At 42.0% G+C, this 15,141-nt stretch overlaps 1 protein-coding gene across 14 annotated transcripts in view; it reads left to right on the forward strand.

The window, feature by feature from the left end:
* Sox6 (SRY-box transcription factor 6) overlaps window positions 1-15,141 on the forward strand; it is a 540,675-nt gene that overhangs the window by 494,578 nt on the left and 30,956 nt on the right. For all 14 annotated transcript variants that reach the window (XM_040755979.1, XM_040755976.1, XM_040755989.1 and 11 more), the window contains one exon: window positions 4,812-4,920. In XM_040755979.1, the coding sequence (XP_040611913.1) occupies window positions 4,812-4,920 (109 nt within the window). The remainder of the gene's footprint in view (window positions 1-4,811; window positions 4,921-15,141) is intronic.

The raw sequence follows: 15,141 nt of genomic DNA on the forward strand, positions 1-15,141 counted from the left end.
CCAATATATAAGTGAAGTCAAATGTCCAGAAAAAGACTGAAGCTTAGAACTGGGGTGAAGACAAAAAGTCTTCCTTCAGGAAGTGCTCAATGATTAGACATAGCTGGAACTTCAAGGGTAGACAGTATTTCAGAATACTGCAATACCTGTGCTTTGGGAGGGCACAAAAACATGACTGATGAGCTATGATGTTAACCTTTATTACAAATCTGAAAGGTTTTAAAATGTTTTAAATATTTAAATGCCCATTTGGCTGTGTAATAACAAAATTCTTATTTACATAAAAAAGAATCATGTCAGATTCCCCATGTGAGAGAGATTGGTGCTACTAATTCCACAATTATATAGGCACAGAATTTTCTATTTACTACCTCATATATACATAAATAGTGTATTTGGCAATTAGTTAATAACACACATTTAAGTTTATTTAAGAAAGTGGGTGTTAAGCACATTCTAATTATAATGTATTTTACATGTAAAAATAGCCCAAGATAATTTTAACCTTTTTAAACTACAATATAGGTAACACTCCCCCACCCAGCTGTTTGCTTTGTGGCTGCTATGAATGACACCACACTCAGAAATCTTTACAAATGGGCTTTTGAATAAAGGTTTGTAAAGTGCCTATCTTTTAGACCACAAGAGTAAAGTATATGAAACCATTATCTAGACAGGTCTAGAGTGGAATGCATCCATTTGTAAAGCAGCAAACAAAGGCTCCTCTGAGGATGAGCCACCTTCCCCTTTGGGCTATAGAACAGGGACCACCTTGAAAGGACTTGAGGCCCAGAACTGGCTGCTCACCCTCAGTGACCCAGAGGGAAGGTGAGGTACAGAATTACATTTTGTGTGTTAGTTTTCTGAGGACAGCTACAATCTATCATCTTGCATATGGTTTGAAAGTGGCTTGTCTCAGTGGCAAGCAAACTGTTATTTAAGTACACCATCCACTCTACTACTGAAACGGTTTTGCCAAACTTATCCAAGTAGTCTCACATGCTTAAAGATAGTATAAATATCATTTATTGCCAGCAGTTTTCTTCAGACTCCATGGAATGTCTTCCTGCTGCCTGATCTAAGTGTCCCAGTTTACATTATGGCCTTTACTGCCTCTGTTTGATGGAGTGATCAGTAAAAATTTAATGACACTATAAAATAATAAAAATGTCATTAATTTACCACGGATCTTGGATGCAGTGGTTGTAAAGTTACATTAATAAACAGAATATTTTTTACAACAAAAAGCATTGTTACGTGGGAATGTATAAATAACACACATAAATTTAAGAGCAATTTTACTGTGAGCACACACATTATTATGGAATAGCCAATAAGTGTATAAAACACAGTATATAAAATTTTATTAAAATATACTGTGCACATCAAAAATTCAGCTTTTATCTAAGTGCAAAGAAAAGCCATTATTGTGTGCTTACTGTTTCATCACTGTTCCTTCCCCAGACTACAGTTTCACATTTGTTGCCAGGAAGAGGTGGCTGATTTCCTTGCTTAAATGAGAACAAACCCCTCGTCTTTTATTTACCCCCAAATTCATTTTCTCTCTACTGATGCCAAGATGTAACTGATCAATCTTTCCATGGTAGGGAGGGAAAAGTTGCTAATTTAATGCAAATTCAAAAATAATGCCAGAGGATCTGAGTGGTTTGTTCACTGACTCTGGAAATAAGGGATAATCATCAGAGTCTGTCTGTCAACCGCCCCATCATTGATTCCGATAACACATGGAGATGATGGATGCTACCATCTTGTGGCTTCTAACATTTAACATTCATCAGCTCTCACTAACTGGGGCTTTATCATTTAAATATCTTTATTTAATATGCAACATCTATCTCATACATCATAATTTCAAAGCACTTAGAGAGCCAACAGTCCCTACAACACGGCAGAGCTGACTTTTAATTTTTTCCAGTAACTTTCATGTTGTCTCTATGTTTGTGACTGACAATGCATAAGTAAGAGTCTGCTCATGAGGCAGCATGGAGAATGTGCATTCCACTATCAACGTGAAAACCAGGGAGATCTCAGGAGTGGAAATCCGGTCAAGTTCACTGAGGAATTTTGCTCTTATCTCTAAATCATCCTACATGAGAGTTGTGTACATTGGCAGGGATAGTTCAAGGGGTAGGGATGGGACCTAAGGGCATGCCCTCCATTATCTGTGTTCCTTACAGTGACAAACCTGTTAGTGTTTAACAGTCAGATACTTAGCTTCTTACACTGCTACATTCTGTTTATGAGGCTCATGTCCACTGTACTGGTAAAGCTTTGCCTAGCTCAGCTGCACAGACCTAACTGGGAGACGCCAGGCTTTACTGTCTTAGGGTTCTGTGGATGGCAAATAAATATTCTGAGCTATTCTTTGAAGAAAAGAAGGAAATCTTCTGGGAGATTGGGTGGAAATTTATATGAAAGGGCTTGGCTTTGCAGGGCCCTGCTTTAATCTCAAACACGGTGCTTAATATTATCAAATTGAAAATGCAACCCACTGCCCCAAACACATTTTATCATTGATTTATTTTCTGCCTATTTAACCAGTATTTCATAGAATGCTTTTCCTTGTCTTCTATGCTGTCAAAATATTGATATTTTACAGGGAAAGTGTCTTTGCAGTAGAATGTTTTTTTCAATGAAGTCAGAAAAATTGCTTGACTTCAAAGACACAGTGAATGTGTTGTGGAGCGTCCTGGATGTTTTTTGTTATGATTAAAAACAAGCTGATGCTACCACATTGTGAGTGCATGTCACTTTTAGAAAAGAAAAGATATTATCATCATGTAAGCTCTGTTGTCTTAGGGTTCTCACAAAGCATGGCATGTAATCTTCCCTCTTCTCCTTCCCTGTAAAAGAAATACTGATATTCTTTCCGGAAACTTTTTTTTAACTGAGAATATTTTCCAGTAAAATCAAAGTGAATGAATGACTGGAGAGATCTTTGGAATATGCATATTGATAGGTTGTATAGTGTTGTCTTTTAGAGAAAGTTGTCCTGCTCCCCACCTGCCATGAAAATGCAGTGAAAGGCTGTTCTTCCAAGAAGATGGGACTCTTAGCCTTCAGCAGAGACATTCACATGAAAGTACACCAGGGAAACAATTCTAGAAACAAAGGTTTGACTCTCTTTACATCACCTCAACCCAAAGTACTACTCAAAAATAGAACTGGGCTGATGGAAAGCAGCTGTCCTTCCCTGACCACGTGTGAAGCTCCCACACAGCTCACGGCTGTGGTGGCTTTGTGTTCTGTACTGCATCGGGGTTAATTTGTTCCCTTGGAGCCCTGTTTTCACATGAAGAAGTATTAAGGAACCTCATTCACTTCGGTTTTGATTTTCAATCTGTCTTTTGTACGTGTCGTTATTTCAGAGGTTTCTCCACACTCCACCATTGAAACTAGTTGGTTAGTGTTACCCAGTTGGAGAAATGATGGCTACACAACTGTGTTTCCTTGCAAAGCTTTCCTAGAAGCTATGCTAGATTAAAGCACAGCCTAGGCTATGTTTTCTTCCAATGAAGATTTCAACATGGTCTCTGATGAAGGGGAACTGGAAGATTTACTGTAACAATTTGACTGATGGGAATTAATTATAGAAATATAATGATATTCAAAAATAATCATATTAGAAAGCACAAACGCAGTGAGGCTGTACAAATGAGGCACATTCTCTATCAAGTAATTGTATGTTTGCTCCTTCCGAATATTTCCAAGTTTCTAAACATCTTACAGAACAGAACACTTGGCGTGTTCCCATCAGATGCCGAACATGCTCGGTGCAGAACTAGGTCATTGAACAATAGACTGTGCAGCAATCAGCACTCTACTGCTGCATAATGCATTAGTATAGCATGCAGAAACCATTCCCGGAGCTGCAAGCTGCTATTTCATGTCTGTACATTCAAGCTGACATGACATTTAATATCGTTTCATAGTAACAAACAACAAGGCTTCATTCATTCATAAGGATAACACAAAGCCAAGTGTGAGTCTGGAGACTAAGCATGGAGATGGGAGGTGAGAATGGGGCACCAGTGTTGGGTTTATGCAGATCACACCACCATACTAATGATGGCCAGTGTGCCCCTGCCACTGATCTGAGAGGTGCAGGGCTCCTTCCCTCCTTCTGCTGTTGCTTCATACTCCTGCTCTTAGAAGAACTGGTGAATAAGCAAACACCTTTGGGATTCCCTTCTAAAGCAGAAGGGGTATTGAACCTTTCTGGCTTCTTTACAGGGTGAGAGTCACACGCACTTCAGTTTCCAGGAACTCTCAGTTGAAAGACTTGCTCCAAGCAAAGGAGCAATGCTAATGTCCACTCAACCAACGTTGGCAAGTTTGCCTTTGAACTACTGGCACATAAAGTTCTAATCTGTACTTTTCTCAGGAATGTTGACCAAAATCATGATCTCTAAATGAGAAGGTTGTTCTCCCATTCAGTTTAGCAGTAGGCTTTAGTAAAAACATTCTTAAAGTTTTGCACATCTGGCCCTTCTCACTACATTGTATTCCTTATAGATTCCAGAAGCAAATCCAACACATTGGGGATGGGACAGGTAGACCAGTGCTGGCCGGTTCCCTGTCACAGCCTCTCCTTCCTTCCAGGTTTGATCTTGTAGACACTGCTGTTTTTGTCAGCAGCATACTGTGCCTGCAGTTAGTCTCCAGAGCTCAAGTGGATCAGACATGATGTTCATAAGGCCATGCTTTGCCAATTAAGCAGAAGAGAAATGTGAAGGAAGCAAGCAGCTGCTGTGAAACTAGAATAAGCCTCTGATTGTTCTTTGTCCTAGGAAAGAACACGCTTTGAGAACTTGGGGCCCCAGTTAACAGGGAAGTCAGGTGAAGATGGGAAACTGGGCCCAGGCGTCATCGATCTCACTAGGCCAGAGGATGCAGAAGGTGAGTGGCTTTTCCCTGGCTTGTGTTTCTGAAGGTGAGTCTTAGTTAGGCATGGGATCCTCATGGCCATTTTGGGGAGTCACTATCTGAATTCCCTAGGTTAAAAAGGAAATGTTGATCCTCAGTATGTATTTTAGTTGAGGACTTTGAGACATTTCTGGATTCTCTGTTTCTAAACACACAGCAATCCATATACCTCATGATGTTATTTTAAAGTTTTAGTGAAAAATCCCACTACATTCCTGTGAATAGATACCTGAGTATCACCTACCTCACTAGAGTCTTATTGAGAAAAAGAAGAAACATACAAAGAGGACTTCTTTGAAGAATCTAGATCAAGCAATTCCTAGGCACAGTCAAACCATTTGGGATGAGCTGACAGATTCAGCAAAAACCTACTGGTTGCTTAGGAAAGACCCATTTCTGGACCTCTGCACTAACCATGGAGGGAGCCTGTTCAATGTCCATTCATTGGAAGAGCAGCCTCACTCTCAGGATGTCTACCTCCAACTCTGTCAATGCCTGTTCTCATTCCTTCCTTTTTGTTTGTCTTAAATGCACCAAGCAGCCGTCAGCAGAAACTGTTCCCCAGAGGCCGGGTACAATTTATAGGTTAGGTCAGCACTTTGATAGTAATGTGGCCTGGTTATTTACTGTGTCATCATGGAGTGGAGACTGGCTTTCCCGTTAGCTGTTTCTCTGGCAGAACCCATCCCACCAGTCAGGGAAGATTAATTTGCTTTCTTAAGAGTAACAGGATCCTTTACCCATCTCAGACCCTAGTGAAAGTCCTATTTTAGCTTGAAGGAAGAATCTTACTAGTTCCCCTTTTATTGGCAGAGTTTCTTCCCAGCCACATCTGAACAGGGCCTTCCCAGGTCCTTTGGAAATTCCTGATGTGAGCACTGAGAGCTTGATGGTGTCAGACAGCCCCAAGGCCTCAAAGTTTCCAGAAGCCATGGCTTCCTTGTCAGGTGGAGATACTAATTTCTGAGGGTAGTCCTGCACAGGTGCAAAGGGTCAACATAAATGTTGGATGGTGTGTGCATGTATTTGTGTGTACTTATGTGATAGAAAGAGAAACACAAGAGAGAGGGAAAAAAGAGACAGGGGAATGAAGGGTGAAGAGGAAAAGGAAGGTGAGTGGAAAGTGAGACAGAGGACTTAAGAACAGGACTCTACCTGCTCTCATCCAGGAAGAGCACGTATCAAGGGTACACCGACATTGTCATAGGCACATAGACCAGCAGGCCTCTGCTGACAAGGGTTGAGATTCTTCTGTCTAGCCAGCCATAGAATTAAAATGATTGAAATAGTTAACAGTTTGACTGTGACATGGACATAATAGCTGGCCTGGTGGTCTGCAAAGAAGTGTTTCAGATCAGGCCTGTCTCAGTCTCCTAGTGAAGTTGTACTGTGGAGTGCCTAAATCTTTGGCTATATATAGTAAGCCAAGCAGTCTCCATCACTTTGGGGGAATCCAGTCTGCTCATTTGGCTATGAACCAGGAGTTACAGAGCTCTGTCACCTGACCCTTGCTCTGCCAGCACTTTCATTTGATTTCTTAACTATATATTAGCTATAAATATAGTGAGTTGCCTCTCACTAATGCTGCTAATCAAGTTGATGAGATTGTGTGAATGAAACTATTGGCCATTATAAAAAGATAAAAACCTTAACAGCAGAGAAAAATCTACAGAAGGATTGTGGAAATTCCACTCAATACCCACATTGTATAACTTCAGATGCATTTTCCTAATTATGTTTATTTTTAACAAACCTCTATCCAGTGCTAATATGCCAGAGGATCTGTTATTTTTACAGCCTTTTCTCATATAATCTTTAGATACTCTTTGAGTAAGGCATTATATATTATTATTGTTGTTGTTGTTACATAGGAAATTATTATGTAGCCCAGGCTGACCTTATTAAACATACAATATTCCTATGTCAGTCTCCCAAAAGCTATCTATATTCTATAACACCTAGCTGGTACTATTTTCCCCATTTTACAGGTTAAAACATTGAGGCTGAAAACAATTAAATAAAGTGGTGTAGGTGACAATGTCAATAATGACAGAGCTAAAATCGGGTGGAAGGTGCAGGCTCTAGATTCTATATTTCCATATTATACCTCTGTGTGACTGAATAATTATAATGCCTTCAATTTTTTCTGAACAAACTTTTGTGACCTTCCTCAGTAAGGCCCATTTCCTCTCCCCTAAATATAGCTGGTCATGCCATACATCAGTTCTCATGTTACCCCATCACACGGAGCAGCATGCTGATGAGTGTAACAGTAGACAGGCTGTAGTGGCCTAGGAGCTTACGGAGCGTGTGAAAACCTCCCTTCAGAAGCTTGCCCAGAGTTGCCATTGAGACCTCATGTGCCTCTGGGGGACTGTGAGTTCATGAATGGAGTCGAGTTACCTGCACTAATATGGACAGCAGTGCAGTGCCTTTGTGAGGACTTCTGGGATGGGGAGCAGCCTTCTGCTGACTCCAGACTAGTTCCTGGCATCTGTTCAAGACTGAGCTGATTGCAAATCCTGCTGGAGTTACAGTTCATATTAAAGTCAGGATAGTTAGCAGGTACACACAATAGTCTCTCTCCTCTGCTTGTTCATACTCCCCTTAGCTGAAGACTGGAACAGAGCTGGAGGGACAGAGTAACAACCAAGTGTGTTTACTCACCCACTAAGCCTGTGTGGTCCAACAAAACAAACACTCAGCCAACATTTCTTGAGTGCCTATGGTGTGCCAGTCATGCACTAGACCCTGGGCAAACCATGTGAAGTTAAAAGTGATGCCCTTCAGCAGAGGAAGCTTATGGTCTAGTGAGGGGAAATCTGTGCATAAGTGCCTTAGCATCACTGAGAACACAACTCTAAGAGTAGGATTTTGTGGTCCTCTACCAAACACCCAGAAAGCAAGCTGTTTAGGGAGACAAAGATGAAAGGTGAGCTATGCCTCCAGCTTGGGAGACCACTTCCTTCATCCATGCACAAATATCTCCAGCCCTGGTGCAGTCATTACAAAAGGCTGGGCCCTCCTTGCACTTCCTGTCCCTCCTGTGGGATTTCTTAAGTACAAAAGTAAGTCACCCAGAAGACAGGGCCTGTCCCAGCCATGCTTCCCAGGACTGTGTCTGCCAGCCATGCAAAGGATGGCATTTCTCGGTAAGCAGCTTGAAGGCCTGCTTCAATAGTGCTGGGCATGGGGGCGGCAGAGAAAAGGTCACCCGTGAGGCAGCTGTGCATATGTATTAACCACTCATCAACAGCAAATGACAAAACCATAAGCAAGGAAAACAGAAATTAGAAATATAAAAGGCAAATGTCTTCAAAATTTTATTTTTAAAGTCCAGCTGTTATTTGGCTTGAATGTGACAAGACAGCATTTCTTGTTCACCGTGATATTTATAAAGCTACGACTTCACTGGTGCTGGGGACTTAGGAAGCATGGTTAAGGTCCTGTTATGTTTAGAAGCTGATGAAGACTTAACTTGTATTGAATCCACACAACATTTTAAATTCCCTCTAGGACTTGTTAGAATGGGAAAACTTGATTGGTTGGGTTTGTGTCCTTGTACTAAAAAGGACAAACAGCGGTAGAACTGTTCGTAGACTTTCTGTGTGGTGTTTCCCCTCTCTTGGTTCCTTGTAGGCAAGAGTTCGCTTCCTACCCCAGTCCTGTGACTTCAAAGTTCCATTGTGTAACAAGAAGGCTCTGGCTTGGCTATGGGAGGTTTGGATAAAGCTCCTCTGCTCAATGGCTGCAAACAAGTGACTGATGCCCCCAGCAGAAGCATCTTTATCTTTTAAAAGGGGCATGTTGGATTTGATTATCTCTGCGCTTCCTTTTAATCCCACAGTTATTGTAATGGTCTTCAGAAAACAGTCTGTTTCTAGTGAGGAAAATGATATATCCACAGGAAGCTCAGTCAGTTCCATTTAGGTTTTCATTTTCAGAGAAATAAGAGAACAATGCCTTCGAGGATATATTTCTGCCCCTTGCTGAAGCGAGTTCTAGTGTTCTTTGTGCTTTACTGTTCATTAATGCAAACAACACTTCAGCAGCATTTGTTGACTATCACACATGAGCGCCCCCCCCCGTCTTCCCCGCACACGCTCTCTTGAGCTCCCTTCCTCCTTCCCTCCCTTCCTCCCTCCTTAATTCTCCATTTTCTCCCCCTCCCTCCCCTTCTCTCTCTTCTTCTCCCTTTCTCCCTCCCCCATCTGTTTCTCTACTCTCTTTTTCTCCCCTCCTTCCTTCTCAGTTTCCTGTTTGAGCCTGTGGCTTTACACTGCTTTGCAGAGTGTTTTCTGTAAGAAAGCATTACTTTTCTCACGTTTCCACCTTCACCTTCAGCTGCTATGTCCTAGCCTTGGAAGGATCCAGCCCTCATTTTGATGTGAGGAGCAGTGAAATGTGCACCTATCCTTTAGGGACAGGCCCTGAAGATGATTGTCTTTGGCTGATTTTTGTAACCTGCATTGGAATTGTAGCAGTGTGTTGTCATTTGTGTGTTAGGCACTCAGGTGGATTTGATGGGAATGGATATCTCCACTCCAGGGACTCCCTGTAGCTGTGTGGCTTTCGGAAGCTCTCCTTAGCTTCAGAAATGGTGAACTGGTTCACAACAAGTTGCCCTTAAAGCAACTCTTCCTCCCCTCTTCATCTTCTTCCTCCCCTCTTCCCCCACCTCTTTCTCTTTGAACCTCTGATTATTCCAGAATCTTCTATCTTAGGTCAGTTTTATTTATCACCAACATAAAGCTCTCTCCTCGTAAAAACAGAAGACAGCATTTTTTTCTTTTTTTACTTCTGTGTCAGTTTGCATGCATGCCCTCTTGGGCGGCCCCACTTTCTGTGGGGCCCATACTCTGAAGTCTCTTCCTCCTTTCTCTTGGCTTCTCTGGATCCTTACTCCTACAGAGAAAAGAAGGTTGCTCCCATGATTTGGGACTCATTGGAGGCAACAGAAAAAACTGTAGCCTAATCTGAAGTGGGGTTCAAATGCCATGGCTACTTGTGCCTTGGAGTGTGAGGGTCATTGATTCAAGCCCACCAGACAGTCTTACCTTTCAACATCAGCTCCTCAGATCTGGGACAAAGGAAAGGGTTGCTGACACGTGTGGTTTCAGCTGAGTAATCCTCTCTTTGGCCCCTGAGAAGTGGAGGCTTCACCTTGCTCAGGTGATCCAGACTGATAGACTGAAAGGTACACTGTAATTTTCTCATTTCTCTGCTCATAATTTATAGACAAACGTATGTTTGCCTCCTTTAACTTCTACCCAAAGGGTCAAGCCTGACTTCTACACTCCAACAGAAAAAGACTCAGGACCATGCTAGATGCTACTCTCCCCTTCTCCTATCACCTGAGCTAGAGGACTTGCAGGTCATTGTTTCCTTCTAGGCAGGCATTTTCTCTCACAGTCTTTCGAACCCCTGAGTCAGGAGTTTGATGTAGAGCAGGGCTCTACACTGTCTCCATTACCCACTTTCACCTGAGAAAGTTTACAAGACCTTTCATGTTTTAAATACCCATATAGATATATAAATGAGATATGAACTCATAATAAATAATAAAGATATATGGTTTCAAACAATTCTTTGGTATAAATCCAATTTTATCATTTATTAAAGACAAAAGCACACTTGCAGTTAATGAGATAGCTTTGCTTATTCATTTTTACCCAAGGCATTAGATCTTGGCTGTCTATTTGATGCTACAGGAGGCAGGCACCTGCAGCATTTCTTAGAGTTGATTGACACTTTGATTTTATAATTATCAATGCTGAGAAATCCCCTCTATTTAGATAGGTAGTACAAAATGTCAGAAGTGTGTGTAGGCCCATTTCAGAAATTGTTAGAATCCCAAGCTAAAATTTCATTAGTGATTTTTTATGAAATCAAATCAGCATCTCAAATGGCAAATTTTAAAACTGAGCATTCTAATGTAATACAATTCATAGGCACACTGATTAATGCTAACATGTTGACAGATGATAGTAGAAAGATAATAAATGTATTTGTTGTTCTGTAAAAAAAACATAAAATTGACAATACAGTGGAAACTCTGTGATTCACATCATGGGGTAACCTCAGACCTGAGCGGAGGAGTGAAGGCAGCTCTCTTGGCTATTGGTGCTGTATTTGCAATATGGTGTCAGGCAGGTAACCTGAGTTCAGAGCTGAGACTGCAGTGAGCCTACCCAATACAACACAGGTGGATGCTTTAAGAAATACTTCAGGTCTGTTATGTGCTTAGTTTTGAATTAATTTTGGGCCACTGTGTGTCCAGGGGCCTTTTAGTGTTGGCTAAATGATCCTGTGCAGGTAGTGACCCATAGATTAAGAAGTCATGACATCATTTAGATGGTTTCTAGTAACAGGGCTGTTGGTTTCTTTAACTCTCTAATTTTACTGCCTTGTAATTGCACTCATTTACCCATAACACAGCTAGAATATGGCAAGTTTCAATGATCTTGCCATTTGTTTGTTGGTCTCTTTTTGTAGTAGCGAGATTTGAACATTGAGCTTTTTAAATGATAAGCAAGTTATCTACCATTGAGCTAGACCCTAGCCCAGTATAACCTTTTAGATAAATGAGTTTTTTGCAGGCTAACGCAAGAGCTGGTGTGTCTTTTCTCAGAAGGGTGTCAAGCTGCTAGAACATGTACCAGGAATGAAGGGTGAAGAAATATAAGTAGAGAAGACTTCAGTGAATCAGAAGGTGTATTAGCCAAGGCTGTGCTTCAGGCTTCATCTGGCCCTCTGTGGCTGCCTGAAGCAACATGTTCAGGTATCTTAGAGACCCAGGCACTAGGAGGCAGATCCTGAGACAGGCTGGGCAGTGAGGGAGGCCTGAGACGTGGTAGGGATGAGTAACAGTTGCACAGGCAGGGAGATGAGCAGGGTTCACGAAGCCCTGGCTCTGGGCTAACTGTTGTATGAGTATCGCAAAAATGTATTTTACTGTGGATATAAACCCGTTTAGAGGCTCCTATGCACCAGTTTATATCCGCTCTATATATAAAGTGCAGGGCTCTTAAACAAGCAAATAAACTTCTCTTACAGAAATATATTTGCTGTGTCTTAAAAGCTCCCAAATAACTTTTAATGTTGGGAGAAAACAATTTCCATTGAACTCTTCAAGTGATAGATGGGCCTGATGGGGCAAGAGAGTGAAATGTCAAGGGTTTTGTGTAGTTGCGGCCTGATGCTTCATAAGGGGAACTCAGGCTGCTTCCCATAGTTGTTGGGCTTGAAGAGTCAAGTGTCCATTCATCTGTGAGGAACTGAGCTCTGAGCCCTGCCCAGGGGGAGGTTTCTCTGCAGACTGACTACACTGTAAAGATCTTCCAGTGACAGTGTGTACAAACACCACACACACACACATGAGCACACACATACACGCTACTCTTCAGACAGAATATCCTTATCCTTGAGGGAGGGATGCCTGTCTGTTATTGCTATGTCACAGAGTGGTCCCCAACTCTACAGCAAATAAATAACAAGGATACCTCCTACCATGAAAATCAGGCCCAAGACAACAATGGTCAGCACAAACTTCCATAGCACTGCTTCCTAAGCCATGGGCCTGTGGGCTTCATGTAAACCAATCTACTAGAGTGAGCATGCTCACACAGGTCTATCTAACATGTACATGCAGACTGTGTAGCTCTTGAGGCATGATCTTTGTGTAGGCCCCTGTCCCGGAATCCTCCTCTCCTGGCAGCAAAATCCATTTGGCTTTCCCTATGAGGCTATAACGTTGAGCTCAAGCTTAGGTTGGTGGGATTCAAAAGGCACCAGGTCAGTTCTGAATGTTCTTGAAATTTTCTTTGCTTAAGGTCAAGATTGAACTTGAAACTAACCTTTTAGCCTAGCTGGCTATTTCCTTATTTCCTTCTCCTCAAGGTTGAAACTGTTTTATTTTCCATTGTTTTAAAAGACCATCACCTATAAAGACTTTCTCACCTAATACTGACTTCCTCATTTTTTTTCTTCATCCTATAGTTTACTATCATCTGGCATCCTTGTCATGACCATACTATGTCAAAGAATACACATTTTTCCAGGACTTTACTCACACAGGGCTTTCTCCACCACCATCACCCCCATGCATAAGAAAGGATTAAAAAATATATGCCATATTGCTTCTCCAAGAGCTACTCATATAGCTGGGATTCCATGGCTAGAATACACAAGAGACAAAGCAGCCTCCCATAGTCCATAGTCAAGCACATCTTTGGGGAAAGAGAAGAAGTGCCAAGAGAGGAGGAAGCTGCAGGACTTGTGGACAGCACAAATTCTGGAAGACCCGAGAGTACTTCTGGAAATAAGCCTAGGGCAGACAAACAGAAAGTGAGGGACACACAACTGACAGAAGAATAAAAGCAGACCCAGGCAATAAAGCAGGTGGGAACTGCAGGAGAATGGAGTCAGCCTTCTCACCTGTGTCCTCCTCTGTTCCAGTGCAAAGCCTCACTCATGTTTATACTCCATTCATACTCATTAACTTGAGTATCTTCTAGAAGTGTCTGGACTCCCTTCAGCAGAGGGCCTTGAGTACCAGGATGAGGAATTTGGACTTTGTTATCAAATAGATAGGCATTAACCTTTAATTGCTAAAGAATGGCATAGATCCAAGAGGAGAGTAAGGGAAAACAGCAAGGGGTGGGGGGGGGGTTGAACTCAGCTAGCCCTTAATTCCTCTACTGTCCTTGCAGAGGCATAAGAAAGCCAAGCAGGTGTTAGGTGGATTTTCATGGAGGTCCACTGAAAACAACTACTGGTCTCCTCTCTTCTGAGACACAGACAAGCCTGAGTGAGAAGTCAGTTTTGGACTTGGACACCTCACTTAGGAGAGTGAATTTTTCAGTTGCTTTTGTCCATTGTAAAATAACGTACACATGCTGCCCCAAGTTAGGCCGTGGTGCCCAAGAGATTGTGCAGTACATATCAGTGTGTGTCAATGCTGTCTGCAGGTACATTTAGGATTCATTCATAAAAAGTAGCTGAATTACAATGTAGTGTCTCAAGTAAATGTAATGTACATACATAGACTTACTTTCATGGCAGAGAAATCACAGTATCCATTCCTTGTTCTGAGAGAAGGTGGGTCCTTCACTTGGGAACAAAGTAAAGCAGAGTAACAGTGGCTCTGCACTGATGGTCACAGCCACTTAGAATGGAAGGTAGAAAAGCAATTCTGAAGGAGCCTCAGGACCTTCTCCTCTGTTAGTTTTATAGCCTCTGTTAGTTTTATAGCCAGTAACCCCAATACTTTGTCATACCAGTGGGCCCTTCATGACAAACCTGATGTCTACGTTCCTATGATAGCATTCTCTTCCAGCACTGGGGCCTGGAACTCGGTTGAGTACCTACCCAGAACATGGGAAGCCCAGAGCCCAATCTCTCCAACTTCATACATTGTGTGTGGTGGTGGTGCATGCCTGTGAACCCAGGACTTAGGAGGTAAAAGCAGGAGGATTGACTATTTAAGGTCATCCCAAGCCACTTTTAGTGTGTTTAAAGCCAGATGACCCAAGACATTGTCTCAAATAAAGAAAAGAAGAGAAAAAAAATTCTCTCGCTTTCTCTGGCCCAGCAGCCTGGTTTGGTGGCAGGTCTCATACTGGGAACCTGCTTGGGGGATGGGGTGGGCAGGGAGTGGGGAATGACCTTGGTTGGACTTTGTGAACATTCACTTCCTTTTAGTATGCATTACACAGAACCTTTGGAAACACATTTGGCTTTTGTGTTAAGGAGTAAATTGTGCTCACTATCCTCCTATCCTGTGAGTTTATTTTTAATCATTTAAAGAACAGAACATTAAATCATTTAAAGAACAGAAGCATCAACCAGATCTGAAGAGAGCTCAGACAGAAGCCAGTGAGGTCACTAGTTCTGCCCCTGCAGAGCTAGAATGAACTCTTCTGCCCCCTTCCCCCGCAGGTTCTCAGGGCTCCAGTCCCCTGTGCTGGGAATTTACATTCATGCCCATTCCTCCTCACTTAAATGCTGTGAAGTAGAAACTATTAACCCTCTGATATAGGCAGATGAAATTATAGGCCCGAAAAATAGCTCACTTATCTAAGAAAGATTAACTGTGTAATTCATACTCGGATCTATTGAAATGCACACATAGCATCTTAACTGTACTGTTTCCCAGTTTTCTCCAAAAAGAGCTGATTGAGCCAATGGCCTTTG

This window comes from Mesocricetus auratus, unplaced genomic scaffold, assembly GCF_017639785.1.
Source record: "Mesocricetus auratus isolate SY011 unplaced genomic scaffold, BCM_Maur_2.0 Super-Scaffold_4256, whole genome shotgun sequence".
In the NCBI taxonomy this organism is placed as follows: domain Eukaryota; kingdom Metazoa; phylum Chordata; class Mammalia; order Rodentia; family Cricetidae; genus Mesocricetus; species Mesocricetus auratus.